The sequence below is a fragment of the Natator depressus genome, chromosome 10 (genome assembly GCF_965152275.1).
Source record: "Natator depressus isolate rNatDep1 chromosome 10, rNatDep2.hap1, whole genome shotgun sequence".
Lineage (NCBI taxonomy): Eukaryota > Metazoa > Chordata > Testudines > Cheloniidae > Natator > Natator depressus.
The window spans coordinates 63,555,759-63,580,529 of record NC_134243.1 but is presented as its reverse complement, the minus strand read 5'-3'; the positions used below and the strand labels follow the sequence as shown (position 1 = coordinate 63,580,529).

General features: G+C 40.3%; 1 protein-coding gene across 4 annotated transcripts in view; it reads right to left on the bottom strand.

The window, feature by feature from the left end:
* The window catches only part of SLC12A1 (solute carrier family 12 member 1), a 67,501-nt gene that overhangs the window by 33,158 nt on the left and 9,572 nt on the right, over nucleotides 1-24,771 (bottom strand). For 2 of the 4 annotated variants that reach the window (XM_074966368.1, XM_074966369.1), the window contains exons 3-13: nucleotides 21,904-22,038; nucleotides 21,624-21,699; nucleotides 15,459-15,554; nucleotides 13,791-13,930; nucleotides 13,313-13,423; nucleotides 12,157-12,268; nucleotides 11,508-11,632; nucleotides 5,088-5,172; nucleotides 2,435-2,586; nucleotides 1,662-1,769; nucleotides 992-1,115 (exon numbers count right to left, since the gene is read on the bottom strand). In XM_074966368.1, coding sequence (XP_074822469.1) covers nucleotides 992-1,115; nucleotides 1,662-1,769; nucleotides 2,435-2,586; nucleotides 5,088-5,172; nucleotides 11,508-11,632; nucleotides 12,157-12,268; nucleotides 13,313-13,423; nucleotides 13,791-13,930; nucleotides 15,459-15,554; nucleotides 21,624-21,699; nucleotides 21,904-22,038 — 1,264 coding nt within the window. Of the gene's footprint in view, nucleotides 1-991; nucleotides 1,116-1,661; nucleotides 1,770-2,434; nucleotides 2,587-5,087; nucleotides 5,173-11,507; nucleotides 11,633-12,156; nucleotides 12,269-13,312; nucleotides 13,424-13,790; nucleotides 13,931-14,665; nucleotides 14,762-15,458; nucleotides 15,555-21,623; nucleotides 21,700-21,903; nucleotides 22,039-24,771 lie in introns of all 4 variants that reach the window. The other 2 variants (XM_074966370.1, XM_074966371.1) reach the window with 1 other exon arrangement.

Below are 24,771 nucleotides of genomic sequence, written 5' to 3'. Positions count from 1 at the left end.
TATGAAAAATTAACTTCAAAAATTCCAGACATCCCAAACTGCTGCTAATAATGATCAAATAAGTACTGGAAAGCAATAGCAGGAATCTCCAAGGACCAGTGCTGTGAGCTTGTGTTGAAGTCAGTGGGAATTTTCTGTGTGGAAGGTTTGCAAATCAGTTTGGTTTGTATAATACTTAAAAGAGATTTGAAATGAATGCCAAATGGAAAGTGTATGAAGAAGTGTCTAAGTGTCCGTGCTGGATTTCCTACGGTGATGAGCATGTACCTCTCCTATTGAAATCAATTGGAGCTGTGGGTGCTTAGCACCTTTGAAAATAACAACATAATGGCAGTAATAACCAACTGTCATAGTTCACTTATGTTTCCTGTTCACATTATGGGCCTGATCCTACTTCATCTGAGGACAAACGAATTTTTGCCATTGCTTTCAGTGGGAGTATAATCAAGCCCCATACATTTTCTGATTTCTACAATTTCAGTATTACTTCTGCTTCTCACTATAACTTAATACGGGCATCTCTGGGATGGATGTTAATGTCTCACCTATTCCTTGTACAGCAAACATTTCATCAATGGATTCAGTTAAGATTCTTTTGCCCTGAGTGTTTTTTTTTGAGGATTTGATAGAAGGTGGTCAATGGCCAAAATAATAAATGTTCTGGCCTTGAACCACAGTTAGGTGGGTCAAGAGTAATGTGTGGCCAGAACTAGCTCAACCATTGGTTGGTGAGCACACCAATTAGCATCTATGCTGAGTGTTTGATTAATGATTTAAGAACAGGATGCATTAATAACCTGTAGCAATCTAAAATGCATTCTGCACTCATTGCACTTTTTACTTTCTTGCAAAATGAAATGAATTAAAAACACATTAAATTAAATGCCAAGATGGAGTGGGATTTAATAGTAGATATTTTTATGAAAATGAATTTAAATTCTCAGTTATTTGTTTCTAAATTATAGCAGGCAATTGGAACATATATACAAACCAATCAGAATGAATGCCATAGCAATAATGAAAGTAAGAACATATCCTCGGAGTGGTTCATTGTTCTTCCCATATCCTTTAGCGAAAAAGTGGAGTGCTTTGTAGATGTTATCCTTGCAAAGAGCCTGGGAGATAAATCAGAATTAATAGCACTTTTTGCATTAGAAAAAGTTATTTCATTCTAGGGAAAGCTGACCCAAAATGACACATGCTCTAGTAAGAAATAATTGTATCTATCTCAGGTATTTCAAAGATGTTTATCATCATGGTATCTAAGCAGTGAAATAAGGTGATAATCAACCCCCTAGAGTACAGTAGCTAAATAAAATCAGTGATGCTTAACACTCGCTCTTTCTGATACAAACACTTACCAGATAAGTCTCACAAGACCCATGAGAGGTAGCTAAATGGGGGAAACTGAGGCACAAATTAGTGACTTGTCTAAATCACACAGCAAGTCTGTAGCAGAGCTGGGATTTAAATGCAAGAACCCCACAGCTCTTGCCTCTGAATCCCATGCTCAGATTAGTAGGCCATGCCTCTTTCTATAGTAAAATAATAAGACCTTTCTAAAATATTTTATATCACTGCTGGTAAGAAGATACAGTTCAGCTAATTACTTATCTTGGGAGCAAAGTAGGGTAGAAGGAAATTGATGCTCTTTATTGTACCTGGAAAACCTTGGGTGCACTGACAAGTGAGGCTAGAGCTGACGAGAGGGTCGCAGAAAAGATTCCTGCAGTGATTAGAGGACCAAAGCCAGAAACCATGCTCATAACCTTTAGAAGCAACAAAAGTAAAGAACTGTCAGGCTCGTGAATAGGATACACTGATCCATCATAGCTATTTATATGGTCCCAGTTACCAGAGTACCTTAGCACCTCATCTGTATTTATTGGCAAAATCCCCTGTGAGGTAAGGAAATAACATTCTCAGTTTACAGTTTGGAAACTGAGGCACAGAAAGACTAAGAGCCAAATCTTAAAAGGTATTTAGATGCCTAACTCCCATTACAATCAGCATAAAACCTTAACCATGACCTCAGCAACTTTAAGGCAACATAACTTCTCAAATGTATGGAAAGTGTGGCAGTCAGGTGTGCTGATTTCTTGATATAAGAGCAGCTAAGGTCACTTAAGGCTTTTTGCTAGAGTGTCAGTTTCATGATACAGGGGCATGGACTGCTTTTTAGTATCTTTTGGAGTGTTGGAAAGAGCTCTTGAGTGTTGTAGGCAATGTGAAAGAGGCAAGAAATGCAGGAGACTTATCTCTTTGTAGCTTATTTCTATGGTTTTCAGATTTTGAGTTAGGGGCGTGTGTCTTGATGCAGCCTTAACTGTCAGTAAACAAAGTTTGTGGGTTTATATATGTGTGTGTATCGTGGTGTGTGTGCGCTTGTATCATTTATGATTTTGCATATTATATAAATAAAACACTTTAAAACCTGGAAATTGTTCATCAGCCCATAACGACATTCCTGGGCTTTACAGCTGGAAAAGTCATAGCCAAGGGTACAGGCAGAGGATCCATTACAGTTCATTCCAGATACAACTGTGTCATTGGTGTTCCCAGTAGCATCACGTACAACACACGCAGCTGGGGAAACAACAGCATGTGATTATTTCCCTTTCTTTTGACAACAGAAGAATGTGCCCCCTATACTTTGGAGCTTAGCTGCATGGACTGTGTACAAATGGCTGCTTCTATCCTACAGAGTATTGCTTTTCAGTAGGGTAAGTTCACTTCTCTGGATTGTGAACTTGGGCCAGTGGAGGAGAGGGGGACTGCCTTACTCATGGGAGTGGAACACTAGGTACTTTGGAGATCAGCAGAAAATTATCTGAATTAACTCGGAATTGATGTAGTGAAGGAAATGCTCCATCTATGGCCCCTTCTAAAACTTCCAGTATTCAAAGACAATCATGTTGCCAAACAGTTTAGGGTCTGAGCATACATTTCTTGTCTAACCAAGATTCCCACTGGCTTCATAGGTCCAGATCCTCAGCTGCTGTAAAACGTTGTAGCTCCATTGAAGTCAATAGAGTTGTACTGATTTACCTGGGCTGAGAATTTGGTCCAAAGTCTCTTTGGTACTAATGATATTTATGTTTTGTTTGTAACCCCAGAAGAAGGAAGAAACACATTCGGGCTTGGCTACACTTGCGAGTTACAGCGCAATAAAGGAGCCCGGGCGCACTAGCTCACTACCCATACACACTGGCAAGGCACGTAGAGCGCTCTGACTCCGCGCTACAGCACTGCTGGTACTCCACCCCGGCGAGTGGAATAACATTTGCTGCGCCCTTGCTGGAGCACCACAGTGCCACTGTGAACTAGGTGTTGCTTTGCTACGCTCTGATCAGCCTGTAGAAACATCCCATAATCCCCTTAAGTCAAGTGGCCACTCTTGTCATTGTTTGGAATCGGCTGCAGAAATGCGGAAATGCCCTTTGAAAGCTCCGTTTCTGTCAGCCAGCTGCTTATCTGCTCCGAGACAAAGCAACCATTAGTGTGGAATGCTGTGTGTGAGAGAGAGAGAGGCGGGGGGGAGGCCGAGGAGGGTCTGCTGCTGTCTGAACTTACAAGACAGCATCCTGACATGCTCTCAGCACCCCAAAAACCCACTCTCTCTCCCCACACATATACACAACACACTTCTAGTCACACTCCACCCCACCCCACCCCCATTTGAAAAGCACGTTGCAGCCACTTGCATGCTGGGATAGCTGCCCATAATGCACCGCTCCCAATGCCGCTGCAAGTGCTGCAAATGTGGCCACGCCAGTGCGCTTGAAGCTGTCAGTGTGGACAGACTGCAGCGCTTTCCCTACTGCGCTCTATGAAGGCTGGTTTAACTCAAAGCGCTCTACATCTGCAAGTGTAGCCATGCCCGAAGTGAACTTATGGAGCTCTGATCTCAACAGCTTTAGCTGCTAATGTGTAAGTTTATACAGTTTTTTCAAACATATCCAAACAAAAATGGTTTAAGGATCGCAAAATGCCATTACATATGTAGCAAACCGATCTACAGACTGAACAGAAATGACCACATCCACCACTGAAATGTAGCCCCCTCTGGTGTTGAAGTGCAGCAACTGCTTAACAGAACAGAGCCACATTACACAGGTTTAAAGCAGACTTCACTTTCTGAATTCTGAAACTGAAATTGCAGGGGGAATGCAGGTATACAGAATGTAGTTACCAGAGTTTGAATATGGCTAGGGCAACAGCACATCTACTTTTGCATAAAATACCAACACCCAGAAAGTTGGAAGACTTTACTTTTCTCTCTCCTTTGAAAGGAAGTTTCCCACAGAGCCCTAGTACATGCTAGGGCACATATTCAGAGGGGAAGAGTGCCACTTACTAATTGTTTCTTGCAGCATTGTTAAAGTGGAAAGAAACCTTTATTTCTTGATCAAAGATTTATTGCACCCTTTGTAATGAGAATTTAATTGAATGTTTGTCTTACACAGATGATGCCTGCAGTGCAAGCCTGTATTCTATCCTGTGTTTGTTTTGTTGAACTGTCATTTCCAAACTCCAGTGCCATGGGGCACCTTGTGACCTAACATTTCTTCTTTAGGGAATTAATTGATTTATCCTGTCTTGAAATGTGAAGACTCAGAGTTTGCATGTAACTCTGACACTTGTGTGTGCAGTAATGTCAGAAAGAGAGCAGCTGGAGGCCACTTGGAGAACTTTCATGTGAAAGAGGAGCAAAATCATGAGCAGTTTGATTTGTGGTAATTCTCCTACCCTTTACTACCAAACTAGTTTGTTCTTAAGTACTGTACATGGATGGTCTTTGTTGCTAAATCATTTGGCATTGTGGAGTTTCTTTATAATGTGTAAAGAATCTCTCTACCCATATGTAAGCACACATATGCTCAAATTCCACCCAGATGCCACACAGAGATTTTTGTTTTTGCTGAATGGTTTGTTTTGTTTTTTAAATACTATAAAGCCAAAAGAGCTGTCTTACTACATAGCAAATCCTCCAGATCAAAAGTAATGTTGAGGTTGAGGATGCGTATAGAGCTCTAAAACTACTTAACTATATTAATTGTGACACAAAACAGATGTTCACTACTTACCTACACATATTGCAACTCCTAGATAGGCAACAGATGTAATCAGAATGGCCAACATTGTTCCTTTGGGTATAGCAGCTTGTGGATCCTTAAAAATTGTAATTGCAAAAATTGATGTGAGTCCTTTATGTATTTGTAAATTAAGAGTGTGTACTGTGATTATTTATAAGTTAGCAAGTTTTGGTGCTGCCACTTTGTGATATGAAAATATTTTAGGGAGGGAGAAATTGTTACCCATTAGATCTGTACAAGGAACTCACTCTCCAGTATGGGGATGGAGTCAGATACTTCTGTGGCACCATCCCCCTCCCCTGAATGCTGCAAAGGAGGCACTGCAGAACTCCATTTAGGGCAGTGCCACACTGTGAGACTCCCTAGCTGTACATTAGGGGAACTGTAAGTCCCCTTTGCACTAACACAACAGTGGCCCTTAGTCTCCTGCTTTCAGCACTCACCCAAACCATTGTACAGTTCAATTAGCCAGTAAGATTAGGGGAAATAGTCATTTTGAAAGAAAGGACACTACTATTACTGTTGGAAACTCATAATCCCCAGTTATGTCCAAAGTGAGCTCCTACCTTTCAGGTTGCTTTTACTTTTACATTAGATTATTCAGGAAAAGTCAGCTGTGTGTTATTGCTGGGAGAGGCAAGTGTGTTGGGTCAGCATTTCTTCTATAAATTGTAACTGAAAACTATATCAGCACTGTTCATGCTTCTGTGGATAAAGGGCTCTAAGACATTCCATTATTAATTATGATTTTTAGGAGATTTTAATACCATAAAAATTCTTGCAGGCAATAACTTGGTGTATACTTGTTCAGCCTAGAAAGCTATTTTTTGTTAATTTTCTTTCTAATTTGGTTTAGTGACAATTTTATTTTATTTTTTTACTTAAAGGCGCTCGAAAGGTATATTTTTACATTTTTCAGACATTTTTTGGATCTTTATTAAACAGATTTGTTTTTCTCAATGAAATTTAGCAAATCATTGTGTGTAATGTGGATGAATGACTTAATTATGTTAACTCTTAACATTATCAAACAAGTATTAATGTAGTAAAGCTTCACTGGGCTAAAAATCCCCAAACAAATCACTTCAGTTGCATATGAATCTTTAACCTTCAGTCATTATGGCTTTTAACATATGCCATCCCAGTGTTCATGTGTCAAGTAGCGATTGTATAGGTGGGATCTTATGCTGCAATCTTAAAACACTAACTAGAAGGACATTTACTCAATATGTCATCACCCGTTCAGGGTCTGAGCAAAAGGCCTTGAAGTCTGGAAGAGACAGGCTCCACCTAACGAAGAGAGGGAAGAGCATCTTCGCAAGCAGGCTGGCTAACCTAGTGAGGAGGGCTTTAAATTAGGTTCACCGGTGGAAGGATACCAAAGCCCTGGGGGAAGTGGGATACTGGGAGGAAGCATGAGCAGGAAAGCGCGAAAGGGGAGGGCTCCTGCCTCATACTGAGAAAGAGGGACGATCAGCAAGTTATCTCAAGTGCCTATACACAAATGCAAGAAGCCTGGGAAACAAGTAGGGAGAACTGGAAGTCCTGACACAGTCAAGGAATTATGATGTGACTGGAATAACAGAGACTTGGTGGGATAACTCACATGACTGGAGTACTGTCATGGATGGATATAAACTGTTCAGGAAGGACAGGCAGGGCTGAAAAGGTGGGGGAGTTGCATTGTATGTAAAAGAGCAGTATGACTGCTCAGAGCTCTGGTATGAAACTGCAGAAAAACCTGAGAGTCTCTGGATTAAGTTTAGAAGTGTGAGCAACAAGGGTGATGTCGTGGTGGGAGTCTGCTATAGACCACCGGACCAGGGGGATGAGGTGGATGAGGCTTTCTTCCGGCAACTCACAGAAGTTACTAGATCGCAGGCCCTGGTTCTCATGGGAGACTTCAATCACCCTGATATCTGCTGGAAGAGCAATACAGCGGTGCACAGACAATCCAGGAAGTTTTTGGAAAGTGTAGGGGACAATTTCCTGGTGCAAGTGCTGGAGGAACCAACTAGGGCAGAGCTCTTCTTGACCTGCTTCTCACAAACCGGAAAGAATTAGTAGGGGAAGCAAAAGTGGATGGGAACCTGGGAGGCAGTGACCATGAGATGGTCGAGTTCAGGATCCTGACACAAGGAAGAAAGGAGAGCAGCAGAATACGGACCCTGTACTTCAGAAAAGCAGACTTTGACTCCCTCAGGGAACTGATGGGTAGGATCCCCTGGGAGAATAACATGAGAGGGAAAGAAGTCCAGGAGAGCTGGCTATATTTTAAGGAATCCTTATTGAGGTTACAGGGACAAACCATCCCGATGTGTAGAAAGAATAGTAAATATGGCAGGCGACCAGCTTGGCTTAACAGTGAAATCCTTGCTGATCTTAAACACAAAAAAGAAGCTTACAAGAAGTGGAAGATTGGACAAATGACCAGGGAAGAGTATAAAAATATTGCTCAGGCATGCAGGAGTGAAATCAGGAAGGCCAAATCACACTTGGGGTTGCAGCTAGCAAGAGATGTTAAGAGTAACAAGAAGGGTTTCTTCAGGTATGTTAGCAACAAGAAGAAAGTCAAGGAAAGGGTGGGCCCCTTACTGAATGAGGGAGGCAAGCTAGTGACAGAGGATGTGGAAAAAGCTAATGTACTCGATGCTTTTTTTGCCTCTGTCTTCACAAACAAGGTCAGCTCCCAGACTACTGCACTAGGCAGCACAGCATTATTTAGAAAAGCTGGACGAGCACAAGTCCATGGGGCCGGATGCGCTGCATCCGAGAGTGCTAAAGGAGTTGGCGGATGTGATTGCAGAACCATTGGCCATTATCTTTGAAAACTCATAGCGATCGGGGGAGGTCCCGGACGACTGGAAAAAGGCTAATGTAGTGCCCATCTTCAAAAAAGGGAACAAGGAGGATCTGGGGAACTACAGGCCAGTCAGCCTCATCCTCAGTCCCTGGAAAAATCATGGAGCAGGTCCTCAAGGAATCAATTCTGAAGCACTTAGAGGAGAGGAAAGTGATCAGGAACAGTCAGCATGGATTCACCAAGGGCAAGTCATGCCTGACTAATCTAATTGCCTTCTATGATGAGATAACTGGCTCTGTGGATGAGGGGAAAGTAGTGGACGTGTTATTCCTTGACTTTAGCAAAGCTTTTGACGTGGTCTCCCACAGTATTCTTGCCAGCAAGTTAAAGAGGAATGGGCTGGATGAATGGACTATAAGGTGGATAGAAAGCTGGCTAGATTGTCTGGCTCAACAGGTAGTGATCAATGGCTCCATGTCTAGTTGGCAGCCGGTATCAAGCGGAGTGCCCCAAGGGTCGGTCCTGGGGCCGGTTTTGTTCAATATCTTCATTAATGATCTGGAGGATGGCGTGGATTGCACCCTCAGCAAGTTTGCAGATGACACTAAACTGGGAGGAGAGGTAGATACGCTGGAGGGTAGGGATCGGATACAGAGGGACCTAGACAAATTGGAGGATTGGGCCAAAAGAAATCTGATGAGGTTCAACAAGGACAAGTGCAGAGTCCTGCACTTAGGACGGAAGAATCCCATGCACCGCTACAGACTAGGGACTGAGTGGCTAGGCAGCAGTTCTGCAGAAAAGGACCTAGGGGTTACAGTGGACAAGAAGCTGGATATGAGTCAACAGTGTGCCCTTGTTGCCAAGAAGGCCAATGGCAATTTGGGCTGTAGAAGTAGGGGCATTGCCAGCAGATCGAGGGACGTGATCGTTCCCCTCTATTCGACATTGGTGAGGCCTCATCTGGAGTACTGTGTCCAGTTTTGGGCCCCACACTACAAGAAGGATGTGGAAAAATTGGAAAGTATCCAGCGGAGGGCAACAAAAATGATTAGGGGACTGGAACACATGAGTTATGAGGAGAGGCTGAGGGAACTGGGATTGTTTAGTCTGCGGAAGAGAAGAATGAGGGGGGATTTGATAGCTGCTTTCAGCTACCTGAAAGGGGGTTCCAAAGAGGATGGATCTAGACTGTTCTCAGTGGTCGCAGATGACAGAACGAGGAGTAATGGTCTCAAGTCGCAGTGGGGGAGATTTAGGTTGAATATTAGGAAAAACTTTTTCACTAGGAGAGTGGTGAAGCACTGGAATGCGTTACCTAAGGAGGTGGTGGAATCTCCTTCCTTTGAGGTTTTTAAGATCAGGCTTGACAAAGCCCTGGCTGGGATGATTCAGTTGGGGATTGGTCCTGCTTTGAGCAGGGGGTTGGACTAGACGACCTCCTGAGGTCCCTTCCAACCCTGATATTCTATGATTCTAAGTCAAAGCAAAGACTCTCATGGATGTCAGTGAATTTTGGATCAGGCCCTTCATGAATGAATGAATGACTGCCTGTTTCAGAGACACGACCTTATAATGGTTTGCTACAAACTTTAGAGGCAGTTTAGTTTGTCTACTTCTAAATTTTAAGCTACAGCTTATGTTGTTTCAGAGTAGCAGCCGTGTTAGTCTGTATTCGCAAAAAGAAAAGGAGTACTTGTGGCACCTTAGAGACTAACCAATTTATTTGATCATGAGCTTTCGTGAGCTACAGCTCACCTTATGTTGTGTTTCAGGTTTCTCTTTAGGCTGATTAATTTCATTAGATCACTCTTGATGCATCTGGGCATGGGCAGTGGGGGATTCCCAGTGTGGATGGGGGCTATGGAAACATCCGTGCAGTCAGGGTAATACAGCTCTGTAGGGCTGATGTGGAGTGGGAATGTTATGTGTCCCACCAATCCACTCACTTCCCACCCTGTCCTAGTTCCTGAATGGTTCCCGAGATCTGTGGAGAGAACTCCACATTGTCTGGGAAGAAAGAGATGCTGCTGTGGAAGCTCTACTGAGTTATGTGTAATTCCTTTCACATCAGTGGCCTGCCAGGCAAAGGCCTAAATCAAAGCAGCTGCTTTCCTTGTAGACACTAGGTTTGATGAAATAATGGGGATTCTCTCAGATGGAATGAGAAGGGGCTGGTTCAGACTCAACAGAATGCTTCTAGTCTAAAAATCATGTAAAAAAAAAAAAATCCATCACAAGTGCTATTGACTGGATGCTATCATGCTTACTCCTATTGAGTAGCACCTGGCTTCAAAAGCAGCCCCAGTAAAACAAAGGCAACCCAAGCTTTTGGAACAGAGACCCTGGGGGAAGAGGGGAGGTTCGCCTTCCTCTGAAGCATGGGGCACAGGTCATTTATTGGTTTAAACTCGAGTAAATAGCTCAAGATTTGAGGACATCAGTAATTCAGTCAGAGGGTATGGGACTATTGGAGGAGTGGGCAGGTGAGCTTCTGTGGCCTTCAGTGTGCCAGAGGACAGACAAGATGATCTTGATGATCTGTTCAGGCCTTAAAGACGATGAGTCTATGACGCTGCTCAGTGTGGGTAAGGGTGACACAACTGGCCCTTAATTCGAACTGGAGCAGTTTGTGGATGTTTTGCAAATACTTGAGTATCAAATCAATTTGACTGGAGTTAAGCACTTTAACAGTCATACAGCCACAAAACCAGACTGCATGATAAGGCTCAAGAACTTTATTTAATATTTAATTTATGGGTGTCCCACCCACTGGAATATTTGAGACACCATTTTTATAACTCAAATTCTAAATCCAAACAACCGATGCTTCATAAATACTCCACAGACAGCCATTGGTTTGTTTGTGATATTCTTTGAATATTACTAAGTACTGAATAGCTTCACAAGTATTGTGACTGTTTCATCAGGTGCTTCACAAAGCCAGAAAAGCCCCGATTTTTTGTATTTCGCAAGTACGATTCAATCAGCTATAATATTAGGTATCAGTAAATAGCTAATATAAAGCCATAAAAACTAGATGGCACTCATAGTTAAAGCTAAAACCAAATCCTTAATTTACCAGTTTGCTTAAATATTGGAAAAATCACTGAAAGATTAGTGACCTAAAATAATTTATATTGGTTGCAAGGGTAAAGGGGAAACACTCAAGGGTCTGGTCTCCTATTGATTCTACCAAAAAGTTCTTTTTTTTTTTTTCACATGAGCTTTCCATTTCCTTGTTTTTCTGGGTGTAAACTTGAGTTTTATGGTATACTTTTCAGTATGATATAAGGGGAATTAGCAAACCAATTGTAATGGAATTATACAGCTAATTTCCAAAATGGATCTGTTAATGTTATGTTATTTTGGGTTATTGAAACACCTAATTTAAATGAAGTAATTTTGTATACATAGCTGTATTAGATTAGAAGGAAAACGGGAACTGATGTGCTTAGATAATAAAACATATTTAAAAATGAAAATTTTGTCTCATGGAATTATTTGTGTGTTGAAACTGAATATAGTGTTGATTAATAATTTTGTATCTTGTTCATCCTTGCCCTTCTATAGCCTAACCAGTATAATGAAGTAAATAAAATCCATACCTCCAGATCTCCTGAGATATTGGCCCCTGCAAGAATGCCAGTAGCTGCTGGGAAAAAAATGGCAAAGACCGAGAAAAATCCTTCACCTCTGAAAACTGGTCCAAAATTTTCTGCAAATATTGAGGCTGCAAATACAAATGAAAACGAAACATATCACCAAGACTTGATTCTGAAGTTACATGATGAAGTAGGTAAATGAACTAGCCTTTCACCTCTAGAAGACTGGGTTCCAATCCATTTTAGCTCATAAGTGAGGTGAATTTGATCATCTCACTTTAGTTCCCCACAGTGCACGTTTCTCCAGATCACAGAACTACAGCTCAGTATTGAAATAACAGGCGTGTTCCAGGTTCAGATTAAAATAGACAAAACTGTGTCGCACACACATAAATGGCTCAAACCGCTACTGCCAGTGTGTCAGCTTCAGAGGCATTCACAGGTTCAAAAGTAAAAATGGACTAAACCCAGTCACCCAGAAATATATTTTAAAAAAAAAGTGGGTTCCCTTAGTTTACACGCTCATTTATATTTGGATAAAAGAGCCTGATCTTGTAGCATTTATCAATGAGAATTTTGCAGAACTAAAGGCTGCAGGACTGGGCCAAAAATATTAATTTATTTTATATTATTTGGTCATAGCAACACTTGCCTTGGTAATTAAAAAAGCCTTTGGCCTTCTTTTCGTTGCTGGTCGGAATGACTGTCCCAATGAAGAAATTTGCAATGGCAATAAGAAGAATGACTAGAAGAATTACTTGAGTCTGTTAACAGAGACAAAAGCATTTTACTAGTGGACTCTTTTTTTTGTTTTGAATATGGTGGTAATTACGTATGTAGTGGTATTTATGTATTACTTATGATGTATTTCAAATTTCTGCAATATTAGAACACACTCAGACACTGCTTGGGCAGATGATTCAGTAATCAAGATGACTAAATAGAAAAACTGCCTTAAGCTCTATGACCATAACAAATATTTTGTAACAAGGAATGGACATGAAATATAGAAAGTTATGACTACAGCTTTATATTGTAGTTTGCTTCCTTTACAAGAAAAGGAAAAATGAAACAGCTGATGGATAAATATTTAGATTAAGATATTTTACATTGTTTGTTTAGTTTCAGGACGTTGTTACATAATGGGTTATAATATCTAATTGACCACTCTTACAGGTAGCTCTAAATTCCCCTCACAGCAGAACATAAAGATAAGGTTGCTATTCTGGATCTGATTTTGACAGGTACATTCCAGTCTCTTAGCTGTAACATTTCCTTTATTTTATGGGTGTTTTCCCATTAATAGATGTGACTGAGATTTTTAACATTTGAACAGTAGACAGGAAGGCATGAATCATTAGAGGGTAATGAATGGATAGCAGTATAACAACTCACTTTGGGGCCAGTATTCTACACAGAGTAGCATGGCTAGACTGTGTATTATTTTTATTATTGTTATTTCTATAGAGCTATAAAAAAAATAAAAGGGGCATCTACCCAAGGCTGTAGATGATCCTGCCATAAATTACAAAAACAAATAAAATTAAACCGCCGGCAGAACACCAAATTCCTCTTCCCCCACAAATTTCGGTGTGAGGAAAAGAGGGAGCCTGCGGCCTAACTCTGTTTCCACTGACATCAATAGCTAACTCCCATTGACTTCAAAGGGAGCTGGGAAGCTAATGTTGAGTGCTTTTAAAATTCCCACCTGTCATATGTAGATCTCTACCCCCAAACCCTTGTTTTATGCTTATTAACACATTTTGCAGTGTAATAATACTTATTTATACGTAACTTTTAAAGCTTACCTTTGCTTCCCATTCCATCCCAGCCACAGAAATGCCTAAAAGAACAACTACAGTAATGGAGCCTATTATTCTGATGTCATTGGATTCATCCACCATCAATGCACCATTGCTCTGGAAAGGGTAAGAACACAGTTTATATGGTCAGATGGAGAGATCAGACAACCAGGTAAGGCAGAATGGAATGAGTAAATTAACTTAAACAGTTTCACGGGTTAATGATTTCCTGCGCTAGCTGGGCCTTAGTAGTTGAGATTACTGGTTGACTAATTAGGAGCCTATTCCCTTTAGTAATTTTGAAGCTCTTGTAGCACTGTATAAAACACTTCTGATATAAGTTAGAAGTGATGGAAAATCTTATTAAGTAGGATTCGTGGTCCATTTAGAGAGATCTAAATAAGAACCAAAGACTGAAGCTCTTAGAAAAATTGACAGAATTCCCTGGTTTAACCACATGCAACAAATATACTTTCATATTTACCTGAAGAAGCTCTACAACAGTTTCAGCAAATCCAACTACATACATGGCTACTGCTACAGCATTGGCAAAGGCAAAGATAAGTCCGATTGATCCTCCAAATTCAGGTCCTAAACTTCTTGAGATAAGATAGTAAGCACCACCTGCCAACAGAAGAGACTGTTGCTTTAACATAATTCAGCTAGTGCCAAATCTTGCTCAGCTTGCTTATGTGAGCAATACCACTGGGAGTTTTGTTTTTTGCTTGAGGATTTGCCCTATTAATGGAAGGAGCAAATTTGTGTGTGGATGGGCCCAGGAAACTGTTTGCAAAAATTCAGCTTTCAGAATTTACTGTAGAATTAAATATTAAGTATTGAAAATGACTAGCTATTGGAATCATTAATATCTTTTTAGCATGTATTATTTGGTATGCAAACCAGCCTCTAAAGGTATATAATTAAAACAAGGATGCTATAAAGAAAAGATCACCGCTGAAAGGATTTTTCCTTACCTGGGTCCTCCCATTGTCAGTGTAAAAATTCATTCGCCAAGATACAAACATGCACAATACAGTCCTTAAATAGTCCACAGAGTTAAGCCATAAAGTCTTTAAAGTTTTTGCATTTCTACATAGGTGGAACCTCACTCAATCAATTAAATAGTTCCTACTATCATAATGAACCATAGTGTTTAATGTCAGAATGTTTTAAAATCAGCTCTGCTGAAGAGACATGTTGTTGTTTGGAGTTAACTCAGTAAAAGAGATCACCCAAAACTTTTATATTTTGTTTTTTCTTTGCTTTACCATGTTGGGCTAACACCATTACAATCTCTCCATTTTATTCTAAATCAGCTCTGCAGATTTCCATATTTTCCATATAGTAATATTTACGTACCTCCTCTTACTACTCCATTAGTACAAATGGCAGACATTGAGATACCTGTTAATGTTGTTACTACCACACTCAGCAAAATAACCACGATTCCAAGACCTGAAAAATCCCAAAAAGAGTATATTTAACCTAAATACCTGCTCAGCACTTGAATCCTGTAGTTAGAAATCACCATCATCCACTGTGGGGAAAACACCTGGTGTACCTTCAAGACCCTGAAATGCACTAAACTTTTAGATACAAGTTTCATGAAGTACCTGAAATGTACTAAACTTTAGTATTGCACCAAGAGTAATCACTTATGTTCCAAGAAGCACCTGAAATGTAAAAGGATTTTATAAGGAAATGTACAGGAAGTGATAAAAGTTAACGTATCCATCAATCTGCATCAGTCTTTAAGCTAAAGGAACGAGGTTCATAATATTCATTCTCTCCAAGGAAATGGAACCTGAAATGCTCTGAATAAGAATGATCTATTAAAAGAATAAGAACAAAAGAACTCCAGGACAAAGTGGAATCCATTCCTCCTCCAGTCTCATACAGGAACATCTGAAACGTACTTTACAAACTGAAGTGAAACTGGGATTTATTAAAATGACAACTCAAACATTCCAAAATTGTGGATAGTGTTGGCTAGATGTATTACCTGCTGGTTCTTCTGGGGTCTAGGTGTCCAGTTTGGTTTATCCTTAGTGGTGGTGTTATTTTTAGGGAATATGACCTCTGGTTTCTCTCATAAGAATATAATTAAACCTTTTTTGAGTCTTGAGAACATAAGAAACCCTAAAGATTTTACCTCCACGGACAAACCCATTAGTTGCTATTGCAGAAGTTGACAACCCAGTAATTGAGGTTACTGTGGTGGCAAGAAGAATTATGACAACTCCAAGACCTGTCAGTAATGAAAAGATAAAATATTTTATTTGTGATCCATATTCCATATTGTCTTTAAATTAAACTTTCAAACTAGAATCAGAGCTCTGAACTGAAATGATAGTTTGTAGACCACTCCTGGTCTATGGAGCAATTCCAGCTGGTCCATGTAGCTACTTCTATCACAATAGCAAAGCATCCACCAGTCTTCAAGCAGTGATGTTTTCTGACAGAAGTAGCCCAGTCACGGACTCTTCTATGATTTCCAGAGACTTTCTTGAAACTAATAAAAATAATAATAAAAAAGCAACTTTCTGCCTCGGTGCCTCATGTCTTTCTTTGATCCACCCCCTTAATACTACAAAAATTAAGCAACCAAGCAATGTTATAATGTCTTTTTTTCTTGTGTAGATGGTTGGAATAAACATGTTATAAGCATTTTAGAGAACCATATTTCAGTCATGGGGTTAAAACATGGATCTTGAACAAGTTCTTATATAGGGAAAAACAAAAAAAAAAGTTTAATTTGGTTTCCGTTTTATTCTGCTTTGGTTCTCATATTGCGCCCATCACCATGGTATCTGACCAGCTGATTGGCCACAATAATAGTACAGAAATATGCACTTTTGTCAGGTGTCTGCTATACATTTAGCCTTGATCAGCAGTTCTCAAACTGTGGGTCAGGATCCTAAAGTGGGTCATGACCAATGTTCCCTCTAATTTTTGACAGGCCGTGTGCGCAAAAAATTTCTTCTGTGCAAATTTTTGTGCGCGCGGTGTTTCGCCGTGTGCGCGGGGTTTAGGATCTGTGTGCATGCGCACAGCTTAGAGGGAACAGTGGTTGGGACTCTGTTTTTAATGGTGTCGCCAAGGCTGGCTTAGACTTGCTGGGGCCCGGGCTGGGGCCCGAGGCCAAAGCCTGAGGACTTCAGCCCTGGGCAGCAGGGCTCAGGTTACAGGCCCCGTCTCTGGGGCTGACGCCCTTGGAAAGGGTGGGTTGGAATTAGGAGGGGATGTGGCTCTGAGAGAATCTTCATTTTAACGAGAGGACCAGAAAAGGTAAACTTTGAGAGCCATTTGTTTAACTAAAATTAAACATACTGTGGAATTACATGTAACTAATCAAAATACCTGGAGTTTTATTTTAGTAAAAGGTGAACCTCAAAAGGTTCTGAGGTTCTTTACAGTTCAGATAGGTTTGCGTGTTTTTCTGGACCTTGTCCATACAGTGCAGGTTCTCTTCATTCTGCAAAATTGGACTAGAAAGCCCATGAGAATAGGGCTTCTTCTGAGGTTTTCCTTCCAAACTACTTTCCTACTTCTAGTCAGGCAAGAAATATTATAACAGCTTTTATCTTATTTTCTTGCTTGTATTTCCTGTGGCATATTGGAAACTGATTAAAAATGACAAACTTTCACGTTAAGTGTGAGGAATTCCTTGCTCCTGCTTGCAGGCTTGGGGGCTCTGAAGGAAGTCATATGATCTGGATTATCTGAGTCAGTAGGGCACAGCCAGGCTGGAAGGAACCATCTTAAAGCTGTGCCTTGCTGCCTTCGGGAGCAGCCTATATTCTCTCTGCCTTGGGTTCTTGTGTGTTATCATTCTGAATTTTAACGAATAAGGTAGTATTAAGTTGCAACCTTCCAGCAAGGGTATTTCTGTTTTCATCTAATTTCTCTGTGTGAAATCTTAACTGTATCTGAACTACTTCAAGCGTCCCTACTTCAGCATTTCCTGCCTCAGTAATTCTATTGCTCCCATTAGGTATGTGCATTTTCACTTTAAAATGGAAGGCTAAACTTAGCCTATAGCCATAAATATTGGCCACGGCTTGTCAGAACCGAAACATGGACACCGTAACTAGCAAACCATTAGAGGTACTACAAAGTATGGTCTTATCTGCCCCAGTTCTACTTGCTGGCTTCATTTCAGATTAGATGGCTGACTTCATTTCATATTGGATTATTATAGATATCGAATACCCAAACAAATGTTCTTTGTTTCTAAAATGATAGCCATGTTATCACAGCACTTTAAGGCAGAGCAACATCGTGCAGGAGAGATAAGTGATATATAGCATGAGGTTAGATATTTTAAATGATAAATCACACTTATAGTATTGACTTGCGAGCTTTAATTTTAACCAAGGATGCACCTATTTGGTATACGCTTCTGTATACAAAGTCAGTTCCTGGGGCCACATCCTATCATAGTCTGCGCACACAAATCCCACTGAATCCAATGGGTGTTTTTCACCCTGGTGAATGGCAGGCCACGATCTGACTTTTAAATAAACTGTTAACTCATTAAATTGAATAATTCAGACACATCACTCTCAAAATAGATTGAATGTTTTCCCTGTAATTTGTATAAAGTACCTTCCAGAGCTTTTCAATTACATTTTGATAACATACTTTATCAAAACAAATGTGCTAAATAGGGCTATATATTCTGCTCATTAGACAAGTGATGTGTCTGTTTGGACAGAATTTGTTACCAGTCCAGAAAAAAGGAAACATTCAACAGGCACAGTGCAAGGGATAAATGAGCTAGGCAAAACAAAACACTACGAATATTATTTATTTCATTATTATATGGTAACATTTGGGGCAAAATTTTCTAATGGCCTAAACTTGGCCCCTTTTCTCACCTCTGCCTAACTATCAGGTTTGGGGGAGCTGCAAAATGACAGGTGCAAATTAACAGGATGGTTTTGGAAATGTAACCCTCTCAGTAGAAGATTTAACTACTCTTTTCATAGTTGATAAGTTCTTATGATTAGAGAACCTTGTCTCAACCTGTTTTTTCCTCTTTAACAGCTTGTACCCAAGACAACTTAGCAAGAAAAGGGTTTGCTCTCTCCTTCCTTGTAATGATTGGGATATAAATGGGGCCCAGATGGTAGCTTCACTGACTCATTTAACTTCCATGTTAGCAGCAGTGCCCAGTGAAATCCCCAAGCCATGTTAGTGATGAGCTACATCTCTACTTTCCTTAATAGCTTTTCTTGCAACATAATGCCCATTGCTTATAGGATATTCAGAAAATGCATTGGGAGATTATTCAAACAGAATTCAGAGTCTCATTTTAAAAGTGAAACTGACCTGCTTTATGTACAAGACATGTAATTTAAATAAAACAACAACAAAGCAATAAACAGTAAGAAGGGAGGGTTTGATTATTAGTGAATTAGAATTGTAAAATTAAATGTGAAACTATGGCCATTGTAACTGCTGTTGTGCAAAGTAATGATAAGATCTGATTAAAGTTTATATTGAAACCCAGACATATGGATGTTAAGTAAATTGCATTAAAATGAATTACTCTTGCCTATGGCTATTCTCACACCTCAAAACAAAGTAATGCTTCTTGATGATCTCAATAAGTTACTAAACTGCCCTTAAAAAACTAATTTTGCATGAAACCCTGGAGCAAGTCTTGGCAATGTTAAGATGCAGAGTTTTCGTGGCAAAGCATACACTTATGTGTGCCCCGTGGCTGCAAACCCTCATTTGGTATGCATCATAAAATCAGCAAGCACCCGTTTGTCAGAGCCAGGCACAGTACTGGAGCCAAATGTGAAACACTGTAAAAATATGCAGAGTTCTTCCATTTTCTTTCAGGAACTTTCTTGCCTTTTCAACCTTACGTCTAAGTAAGTTTATGTTCTTTTTTCTTTTTTCAGAAGACCTGTTACACACAGGTTTCCTAATTGCAAATTCAGGGCTCCATCTAGCAATCCTCACGCAAGCAAAGCTTCTGTGATGCCAATGGAAGTTTTGCCTATGATGAGATTTCAGCCCTTGAAAAGTCTTGAGGGGGTGCTTGAAGCTGAGGTTTTGTTTCAGCCCAGAGATCCATCCACTTTGGATTCTGAATCACCCCAGAGATCAGGCATGGTCAGACCCCAGATCCAAAGTTTTGGTTCAAGTTCCTCTCTAATACCAATTTATATTGAGATAAAACTGGTAAAACAACAACTGAAAATACCTGCTATTGATGTTTTGGAGACTGTGGATTATTGCTGTCATTATTTATATTCTATTAGTGCCCATGGGCCTCGATCAAGGCCCCATTGTTCTAAGCACTGTGCAAACACAGAACAAAAAGAGAGACTTGTCCTGAAGATCTTACTTATATAAAGTAAATCTGTGCATGGTCTGCACCAGAAACTGAATGTGACAGAGCAGGAGAGAGACTTGGTTGTGTGGGTTCATCACAGGATGACTATGAGCCACCAGTGTGATGTGGCTATGAAAAAGGCAAATGCAATCCTAGGATGTATTAGGAGAAGCATTTCCAATAGAGCTAGAGAAGTATTAATGCCATTGTACAAGGCACTGGTAATATTCCACATCAGGTCTTATGTACAGTTCTGGTCCCCCATGTTCAGGAAAGATGCATTTAAACTGGAACAGGAACAGAGAAGAGCTACTAGGACTATCAGGGGAATGGAGGGCCTGTCTTTTGAGAGGAGACTGGAAGTGCTTGGCTTGTTTAGCTTCGCAAAGAGTAGGCTGAGAGGAGATTACGATTGTTCTCTATAAATACATTAGGAAGTAAATACCAGGGAGGGTGAAAAGTTATTTAAGCTAAAAAGGCACAAGAACATATGGAATAAATTGGCCATGAGCCAGCGCAGGCTGAAAATTAGAAGAAGCGGGTGGTGTTCTGGTACAGCCTCCCAACAGAAGCTCTGGGGGGCAAACAACTTGAGTACAGTTGTATGACAGGGCTGCTTATGATGATGGGGGGCAGGGCTCAACAGCCCTGGGGCTCATTTCTGGTTTATGTCTTATGTTCCAAAAGGTCTTTCTTCAGGGTGTCAGCTGGCCCCCGGCAGGGGCCAGGAAGGGATTTCTTCTCCCACCTCAATATATTCTGGGAGGGCTTTTTTTAACTACTTCCTCTGAAGCATCAGGGATGGCCATGGCTGGAGATGAGACATAGGATGGTGTGGGCCTGGTCTCTGAGGTGGCATCAAGCCTTCTCTCTCTCAGGCGCTTGGCTTTCTGGTTCTTGTTCACATGCTCAGGGTCTAACTGATCGCCATATGTGGAGTCGGGAAGGAATTGGCCTTCCTCTGCAGCGTGTGGGTGTAGGTCACTTGCCAGGATTATATGGGTATATCTCAATCATTTCCCTGGCATTGCAGGGGCCTCAGGCACTGCTGCACCTGGGTCCCCTCCTATTCTCTTGCCTGTGTACATAATAGTCTAGTCTCCCATGGGCTGCAATACTTTGGTCTCATTTTGGTTGTTCAGTTGTTGAATTTAGTGTCCTGTTGCTAGGTGGTGTTAGTGGCCTGCGATGTACAGGAGATCAGACTAAATGATCTGATGATCCCTTCCGGCCTTAAACTCTGTGATGCTATGATTTTACATTCCTGAATAAAAGCCTGATACTGCAAGATGCTGAAGACCCTGTGAGGTGGTGAGCACAATCATCTCCCATTGACTTCAGTGGGAGTTAGGGAACTCAGTGCCATGCAGGACTGAGCCCTCAGGGTCCAACTCCTACTGAAGTTGGTGAGTCATTACATTAAATTCAGTGGGAGTTGGACAGGATGCAGACACAATGAAAATAAAAGGTCCTCCTGCACCAGAAAATATACTTTGTTAATGTATCTGAAAAGCTTAGTCAAGTTTTAATAAGATATTTCCTGGTGCCACTAGTATCTGTTTCTGTATTGTAGTTAAAAATAGTGTGTGAGTGACAGTTTGGGTTCGTGGATTAGCAAAGTATGAAGTAGGAAGGTCAACTGTGCACGAGTATACATATTATGCATATTATAAATTGGTTTCAGTCATGAAGTTGAGAGCCGTTACTGGTTCTAAATACAAATTTCACCAAAGATGGGGGTTGTAATATGTTTGTGTGTATAGTTGACACATACATCCCTCTAAGCTGTAATTTGGCTGGGGGTCTGGAAAATTCCAGTAGCTCTTATACCCTAGCAAACACTTGGAAGACCAAAGTTAGTGCAACATGCAAACTCACATTTCAGATTAAATATTAATTGTGATCATATGTAGTTTCTACCCTTATTCTTTATGCTGTTGAAAATTACGTTGAAAAAATACATACCAATTCCAGCTTGACCTACAATCCAGGACAGTCGAATGAAAAGCATCACACCCCAGATATTCAACATGCATCTCACCTAAGTTTTAAACAAACGATCTTGCATCACTATAAAATTACAAACAGTATTATGAAACTTGATAAGGTGAATTGCAGAAAGTGAGTAGGCTTTTTAAAAGCAGCAGACAACCCCCTGTTTTTTAAGGGATTTTATCATTGCTGATATATTAATTTTTGTAATATACAGATAATTTTCTGGTAGGAAGGTTTAGGTTTCTCTCACCAGCACACCTTTCACCCATCCAAACTTCACAAATCCCCCTTTGCTTTCTTCTTCCTTGTTGGCTGTTGCTTCATCTCCTGGAGTGCCATCTCCATTAGTAACTCTCTCGATTGAACCGGGGTTCACTGCTATGTTCTAAAAGATCACAATATATATATATATATTCTGTACAGTTGATTAAACAATATACCAAGCAGATGACAACTGGCTGCATAAGGAACACATGAAAAATTGGGATCCAAAATAAAAGTGTATTTTGCTTTTTTTTTTTTTTTTTTTTTTTTTTTGGAAGAGAATGTTATCCTCTTACACTTACTCATTTTGATTATATCTTGAGTAGTTCAGCTACTATTTAGTGTATCATAATCTGGACTTAAATCCTGTCTATGTGTGTATGGGTAAGTGTTAACAGTAGACATCATATATGTCATACTTATATGTTTGTATACCACATAGCACACTGAGATCCTGACCTGGTTGGCCTCTAAATGCTACTGCAATGTAAATTATTGTTGTTAATAATAATAATAATTAATAAAATATATTTATATAACAAGAAGTATTGCTGACTACAGAAACTAGAATTTGCTGAATACTACTTGGCAAATGTTATCGTATGTATTTCACCATTTTTCATCAGATAATACAGTCACCAAATATATCTTTGCAGAATTTGACCAACTCTGTAGCTTAAGTACTTTTTAGTGAGAATGTTATTTGATTAACAGTAGCAAAAATGCATCAGATAATATACTAAATGAAAAATCTGTTCTACTGTTTAACTAGCTCTAATAGAAGTATAAGCATACAGGGTCAAGTACTGGCATGCTGGTGCCATAACCACATGCCAAATGCAGAGTTCATGTGTGCTCACATCCTGGCTTTGAAAAACCTTCTCCCTACACACAGAGGAATGGCTGAACCAACATCCCAAAGTTTTGGGAAAGTTCAGATCTGGATGCAGACTTAGATCTGTCCCTCTAATGGGACAACCAAAAACCCCAGTGTCCCTCCCCTTAGCTTTTGAGAAAGTTCAGCTCCAGATCTGCAGCTTGCAGTTTAGATAGGAATAAGTTGTGTTAGAGGATTGCACCTTGCAGCCATTGGTGGGTCAGGGAGTACCTGTGGACTAACACAGAGACCATGTCCCTGACCTCTATATTATGCCTCATTAGTCGGCATCATATGAAGTTTCTGGGAGAATCCGCATAAGGGCAGACAACATACAGTTGCAGGTTAGGCCCTGTGTGAAGAAAGATACATAGCCCACTGGGGTGAGTGAGAGGGTCAGAGAGATGGAGGAAGCTGGTAGTTCAGGGAACTCAGTGCTTTTCAGGACTTGGTGGGGTGTGAGGACATTTCCAGAGAGAGTAACTATGCAAAGGGGGAGGGGTAACATACTAGGGCATAGACATAGCTGTGTTCCCAATTAATGTGTCAAGTTGTGTGCATGTAGGAGGTAGGGAATCTCCATTTATTTCTTCCTCATCCTTCTATGTCCTAATAAGGAGGAGAGGATGGAAGATGATAAAATACAGGTAGGATATGATAAGAAACAGTCAAAAGAAAAAAAGTCCCATTCAATTACATCATGTAATGGCAAACAGCTAAAAAGTAACAAGTTTTTAAAGTGTTTGTATACCAGTGCTAGAAGTCTAAATAATAAGATGGGTGAACTAGAGTGTCTTGTATTAAATGAGGCTATTGATATAATAGGCATCACAGAAACTTGGTAGAATGAGGATAATCAATGGGACACAGTAATACCAGGGTACAAAATATATCAGGACAGAACAGGTCGTGCTGGTGGGGGAGTAGCACTATATGTGAAAGAAAGCGTAGAATCAAATGAAGTAAAAATCTTAAATGAACGAAACTGTACCATTGAATCTCTATGGATAGTAATTCCATGCTTGAATAATAAGAATATAGCAGTAGGGAATATATTACAGACCACCTGACGAGGATGATGATAGTGACTGTGAATGCTCAGGGAGATTAGAGAGGCTATTAAAATAAAAAACTCAATAATAATGGGGGATTATTTCAACTATTTCCATATTGACTGGGTACATATCACCTCAGAAAGGGATGCAGAGATAAAGTTTCTTGACACTTTAAATGACTGCTTCTTGGAGCAGATAGTCCTGAAGTCCACAAGAGGAGAGGCAATTCTTGATTTAGTCCTAAGTGGAGCACAGGATCAGGTCCAAGAGGTGAATATAGCTGGACCACTTGGTAATAGTGACCATAATATAATTAAATTTAACATCCCTGTGGTGGGGGAAACACCACAGCGGCCCAACACTGTAGCATTTAATTTCGGAAAGGGGAACTACCCAAAAATTAGGTTAGTTAAACAGAAATTAAAAGGTACAGCACCAAAGTAAAATCCCTGCAAACTGCATGAAAACTTTTTAAAAACACCATAATCGAGGCTCATCTTAAATGTATACCCCAAATTAAAAAACATAGTAAGAGAAACAAAAAAGAGCCACTGTGGCTAAACAACAAAGTAAAAGAAGCAGTGAGATGCAAAAAGGCATCCTTTAAAAAGTGGAAGTTAAATCCTAATGAGGAAAATAGAAAGGAGCATAAACTCTGGAAAATGAAATGTAAAAATATAATTAGGAATGCCAAAAAAGAATTTGAAGAACAGCTAGCCAAAGACACAAAAAGTAATAGCAGGTTTTTGTTTTTTTTAAAGTACGTCAGAAGCAGGAAGCCTGCTAAACAACCAGTGAGGCCACTGGACGATCAAGATGCTAAAGGAGCACTCAAGGATGATAAGGCATCTGGCATTGGCCACTGTTGGAAGACAGGATACTGGGTTAGATGGACCTTTGGTCTGATCCAGTATGGCCATTC